The sequence below is a fragment of the Sprattus sprattus genome, assembly GCF_963457725.1.
Source record: "Sprattus sprattus genome assembly, chromosome: 6".
In the NCBI taxonomy this organism is placed as follows: Eukaryota; Metazoa; Chordata; class Actinopteri; order Clupeiformes; family Clupeidae; genus Sprattus; species Sprattus sprattus.
This window is the reverse complement of record NC_137925.1, coordinates 29,730,027-29,736,026: the sequence shown is the minus strand read 5'-3', so window position 1 is coordinate 29,736,026 and position 6,000 is coordinate 29,730,027. Positions and strand designations below refer to the sequence as shown.

The 6,000-nt window shown below is 46.6% G+C and overlaps 1 protein-coding gene across 12 annotated transcripts in view; it reads left to right on the top strand.

Moving 5' to 3' along the window:
* dlg3 (discs, large homolog 3) overlaps positions 1–6,000 on the top strand; it is a gene marked incomplete at its 5' end in the record, with an annotated part of 106,241 nt that overhangs the window by 75,110 nt on the left and 25,131 nt on the right. For 3 of the 12 annotated variants that reach the window (XM_080841108.1, XM_080841113.1, XM_080841114.1), the window contains one exon: positions 603–755. The exons of the other annotated variants lie outside the window; for them this stretch is intronic. In XM_080841108.1, coding sequence (XP_080697234.1) covers positions 603–755 — 153 coding nt within the window. The remainder of the gene's footprint in view (positions 1–602; positions 756–6,000) is intronic. 12 annotated transcript variants of the gene reach the window in all.

Sequence of the window (6,000 nt, the reverse complement as noted above, 5' to 3'; positions counted from 1 at the left end):
TTTTTATTTGTTTCACAGCAACTTGGTGGTTTTCATATGTTTGCCTCCTCTCAGCAAGGTTGAAATGTTCCAGTGTATTTCTTTATGGTGAGCCGATGCTCATCCTGGGACGGTGTGAGTGCGAGTGAGTGAGACCATGCAATATGTTGCTGCTCCATCAAGTCTCATGGATCACATGTCTTTTTGCTCAAGCCCACACCACACCAGTGGATCACACTTCTCTACCACATGCAGGGCTGGAGTCTCAACAGCACCCAACACCACCCTTAAACAGCCACAGACCTGCAGACCCACATCCATAGGTGCATCTGTGCCACTAAGAGGCTCAGGAATTCGGAGGCCCTTCCAGTCGTCGTCCCCCCCAGTCGTCCCCCCCCCCCCCCCCCCCCCCCCCCCCATCTAATCAATGAATCACACTATTGGAGTTGCATGTGTGTCTGTGTGTGTCTGTGAGTCTACTGTATGTGAGAGGATGTCTTCTTTATCTACTGTATGTCCCTGTGTGTTGTATCTCTAGATCTGTCTCTGTCTTGTGTGTATGTGTCCAAACCAGCTCCCTTGTTCCTGGTTTACCCTGTGGTTTCTCTGTACCGTCCTGGCAGGGCCGAGCCCGTTTACAGTGCCATCCACAAACCGCTGCTGGGGGAGTCCGGCATCCCGGCCTCCTCCCCCCATCTGTGCAGCGGGGCGCTCGGGGACGCCCCCCCGGCCCCGTCACCTGCCTCGTGCCAAAGCCTGGTGCCCTACATCGGCAGGTACTCTCCCCCACTGCTTCTCGCTCCACTCCGATCCGATCCTCTCTTCTGCCCCCTAAGACCTCCCACTGTGACTGTATTCCACCTGTCCCCCTCACCATACATGCACTCACACACACACACACATACACACACACACACACACACACACACACACACACACACACACACACACACGCCCCATACACACACACACACACACACACGCCCCATACACACACACACACACACACACACACACACACACACACACACACACACACGCCCCATACACACACACACACACACACAAACACACTCGCCCCATACACACACATACACACACACACGCCCCATACACACACGCACACACACACACGCCCCATACACACACACACACACACACACACACACACACACACACACACACACACACACACACACACACACACACACACACACACACACACACACACACACACACACACACATCCACGCACACTCCTCCCCAGCCCACACCACCAGCACCACCCCACTGCCAAAGCACCTCATCAATGTCACCCACTGCACCAACCGCCATCAGCACCCACTCAGTGCCAGCCTGTACCATCCTGTGCCCTCTCAGTGCTGGGTCTCATACCTCGTTTCCAACAAGGCCGAGCCAGTGCCGGTGCTGGAGTTGGTGCCGGTCAGTGCTGTAATGGTAAATTTAGAGGTGGGTAAACTATGAATTTTGTGATCGTACAGACCTCGACGCGATGCAACGCGATGCGGAGCAACGCAACACAAAGCGCTGGCACTCTGTAATTCTGTCCTGGCTATATTGCATTATGTTATCAGTTAAAGTCATATACAATCAATGACAATGAATAAATGTGTTTGTAGTTTGAAGATTATTAAATTTCAAGTAACAGTAAAGAAAAGTATGTTGCTTTTCTGTCCAGATATGTGGGTGGCATCTGCTCTCTTTTTCTCCACTCAGACTGTGTATTCAGTCTCAGATTCTTCTTTCTCTGTATCTCCCTCTACTTCAGATTCTAATTCAGATGATCCACTCTCCATCTCTCCTGTCCCTGTTTCTTCTCTTACTCCATTCTTCCTACCTGTTTCTTCATCTCCTCCCTCTATTTCATCTTTCTCTGTCTCCCCTTTCTCTAATTCTTCCTTCTCTGTTGGTCTTTTTTCATTTTCTCCCCTTTCCTCTTCTCCACTCTTTGGTTCTCCACTGCCATGATTTTGTTCTCTCACCAGCCCTCTCACTCTTTCTCCTCTCTCTATTTGACCTCCTGGTGTTTCCCCTCTCCCTGTGCTCTCTGCATCATTGCCTGAAAGAATATGTTTAATTTAAGAGTTGTGGGGCTGAGGACACCTAAGGAGCCTGTCAATAACACTGACAACATAAGTTAAAGGAATACTCATGTACTGCCTATGTCTTCATAAATAGCCTTTACAGCATGGTTTTTTTTCACATTGAGAACTGACTTGTTTTCAAAAAATCCATGTTTCCAGTGTATTTCGTTTACAGGCTACTCTACACCTTTCATGACTTCAAATAACGCATTGATTAAGAATACAGGCCAATTCAGTGAATCAACAGCTTTGCTCCCTGCTCACGTTTCTATGCGAGGGCACGGACGTGTCATCATGAAAGTAAAAAACAAATATATTTGACCTTGACCGCAAAAATGGAAGATTCTATAGCTAAGCTAAAACCTTTCACTTAGCTAGCTTAACTGGCTTGCACATAATCTGTCTACAATTTCTCAATGAATCAGCCTTATCTGCAGCGATATGCGTGAGGATAATTACTCCAGCATTTTCAATACTCCAGCATTTTCTGAAAGAATTAACGTTTTATTAGGCCTATTTAGATGGAACCGGGAAGGCTGACTTGTTACCTGCATCATCGTATTTGAAAGCACGTTATTAATAGCGTTTGTCTCTTTCTTAATGCGGTGTTGTGCGAACCAAAACAATGCTTAAAAACGTGAATTAATCTTCTTCAGACTTACTTTTTTGCGGGCATCTGTGGGAGTGGGAGCACTTCAAAAATCGCCTGATATCCATGGCTAATTACCGGTAATCTTTTCCTAACAGGTAGGCAGGCAGACTTACACAACTTGTATGTGTTTACATCCTTCCCAGATACTGATTGGTGTCGCCACTGAAGCCACAAGGCACTAATTGTAGGGTCACAGACCATAATACAGTAGTAGAAAATTATTCAGACTACAGCGTTTATATGTTTAACCATATGAAACGTAGTATTAGGTGTTTTAAAATGACACAAGTTTATTTCGGATTATTCCAACGGAAGAATACAAGGCGCAGAAAACTTTGAGCTGCTTAAACGCCTCTTAGGGGTGGATAAACGCTATTTATAGGTGCGTAAACGCTATTTCCAAAATTCCAGAGTTGCGTAAACTGCGTTTACGTGCGTTTACCCTCCACTACAGCCCTGGTGCCGGTGCCTTTCAGCACAGGCCTGCATTTCCACTGGTTCCAGTACCAAAACTGAACTTTATCGAATGTTGTGATATGTTACTATGGTTACAATTGTGATTGTGTGTTATTCATGAGTGGTCTTCTTCCAGCGAGAAGGCAAATTAATTTCGATAAAACTTAAATAATTTTTTAATACCATCTATACGACCTTAAGTTAATGTTCTGTTTACTTGGCCACGGGTTTCTATATTTCCTCACGTAGATCAAACGAGTGGCAATGCAGTTCATGATGGGAGTTGACCAGCTACTACACTGATATATACTTAGCAGTACCTCATGACAGCTAATGCTAGTTAGCTAGCTGCTACACGAACTTGCTTAGTCAAAAGCTATTTATTTTTTTGTTTTCAAGTGGCACTTCTCCTACAGTACAAACAATACAAAACCTGCACTACATTACAGTCTCAGTTAATGATGCAACTATGGGTTTTCTATATTCCCTCACGTAGTTGACTAGCATAACAACTGTAGCAGGACCTCAAGACAGCTAGCAGCTAGTGCTAGTTAGCCATCTGCTACACAAACTTTCTTAGTCAATAGCTAATATTAAGTGTGATATCACACAAAACCAACAAGCCAGATTGAAAGAGTTAATGTATACTAGGCAGACAAACCAACACATTTTGATGGATGAAATTCTTCATTATTTTTAATTTGTTTGTTATTTGGTACTTTTGAACCCCGCTATCTCCAACTCTCCACGTATTTCTTTATATATTTTAGCTTTCCTTACTGCCTTATCAATTTTGTGTTGCATTTCTGTTGATGACCAAATCGCTATCAAGGTATTTATTTAATCCATGGACCACTGCTGGATGGATTGTTCATTTATGTTTTCACCGTTTTAACTCAACATCTTGGTTGACGGGTGAAATAAATTGCGGCGGAAATGTCTGTTGCTGCCGGTAGGGTAGCTCCGCCCATAACCTGGTTGTTGGTGCCCGATTTTAGGCCCAGCAACTTCAGGGAGCCGTGCCTGGATTCTCAGCCCCAGCACCAGTAAAACTTTGGTCGAAACGCGCAGAACTGGTGCCAGATAAGGCACTGGCCCGGCACCGGCACCATGTTGGTGGAAACAAGGTATCAGTGCTCGCTCACACTGCTGGGTCTCACTGCATGGCGAGGCGTCCACACGGCCCCTTCTCCCTCCCCTTCTGTCTCTGTGTCTGATAGAGGAGTAAACAGGAAGTGGCACACGTCACTTCACCATAAGGAGGAAGGGTGGGCAGGAAAAAGAGGGAGATATTTTATTCTTCTGCTTTTCTCAGATCATATAACTGACATTTTAGAGGCCACTCTCAAGGTGGTCCCATATTTCAATCTGAGACGTGCCATACCTCTTCCCAATGCCTCTGTGTTCTGTTGCGTGTCTACAGCAGTGTATATGTCACCCTCCTCCTGTCTGGGCTGCATCCACACACATGCACTCTCACCCTGCAGACACCACCCAGGGTCACACACATGCACTCTCACCCTGCAGACACCACCCAGGGTCACACACATGCACTCTCTGCTGAGCGCACCTGCAGCCAGCACAGCCACTCACACAGGCTGGGATGGGTAGGACAAACACTCAACCCACACAGGCTGGGATGGGTAGGACACACACTCTGCCCACACAGGCTGGGATGGGTAGGACACACACTCTGCCCACACAGGCTGGGATGGGTAGGACACACACTCTGCCCACACAGGCTGGGATGGGTAGGACACACACTCTGCCCACACAGGCTGGGATGGGTAGGACACACACTCGACACACACAGGCTGGGATGGGTAGGACACACACTCAACCCACACAGGGAGAAGTGCTACTGCTGTGTTCTCACTTCTGTCAGATGCCCTGGTACTCTAGGCATCTGTTTGTCTTTAATACGCTCCCATCTGCCCACTGAGAGACACACACCAGGCTCATTCTAGCCAGGCAGGAGACATCTTGGTTGAAGGGGTCCAGTGTTAACAGAGTCTGTGGGAAAAATTAACATTGCAGTCCTAACTAGTGATGTAGATGGCCTTTCTAAACAGTGCTTCCATCTAAACCCATGGCCTACGAGAAGTCTAGGATAAGGGTGTGTGTTACTGCAACTGGAGTGGGCCATTTAGTTTGTGTGTGTTTTCAAAGTCCCCTCTTTCTCTCAGGGTCTATTGCAGTTGGCCAGTTGAATTGGTTTGGAAAGTTGATAGGACATTCCTTATAGTTAATCTGTGGCCACCAAACTAATTGTATCAAAGCTGATTGACAGTATTTCAACAGTTCACATACCTGATCCACACACACGCAATACAAATACAAATACACACACACACACACACACACACACACACACACACACACACTCACACACACACACACACACACACACACACACACACACACACACACACACACACACACACACACACACACACACACACACACACACACAGCCTTTGCTCCTTTGACGAAGGAATGCGCTGCTATTCATGATGTCAATGTAAACAGTGTTTGCTGCTCTCACTAGAAACTTATAGGGAAGAGTGGCTGGACTGAGATCAGTGTGTGCTGCTCTCACTAGAAACTTATAGGGAAGAGTGGCTGGACTGAGATCAGTGTGTGCTGCTCTCACTAGAAACTTATAGGGAAGAGTGGCTGGACTGAGATCAGTGTGTGCTGCTCTCACTAGAAACTTATAGGGAAGAGTGGCTGGACTGAGATCAGTGTGTGCTGCTCTCACTAGAAACTTATAGGGAAGAGTGGCTGGACTGAGATCAGTGTGTGCTG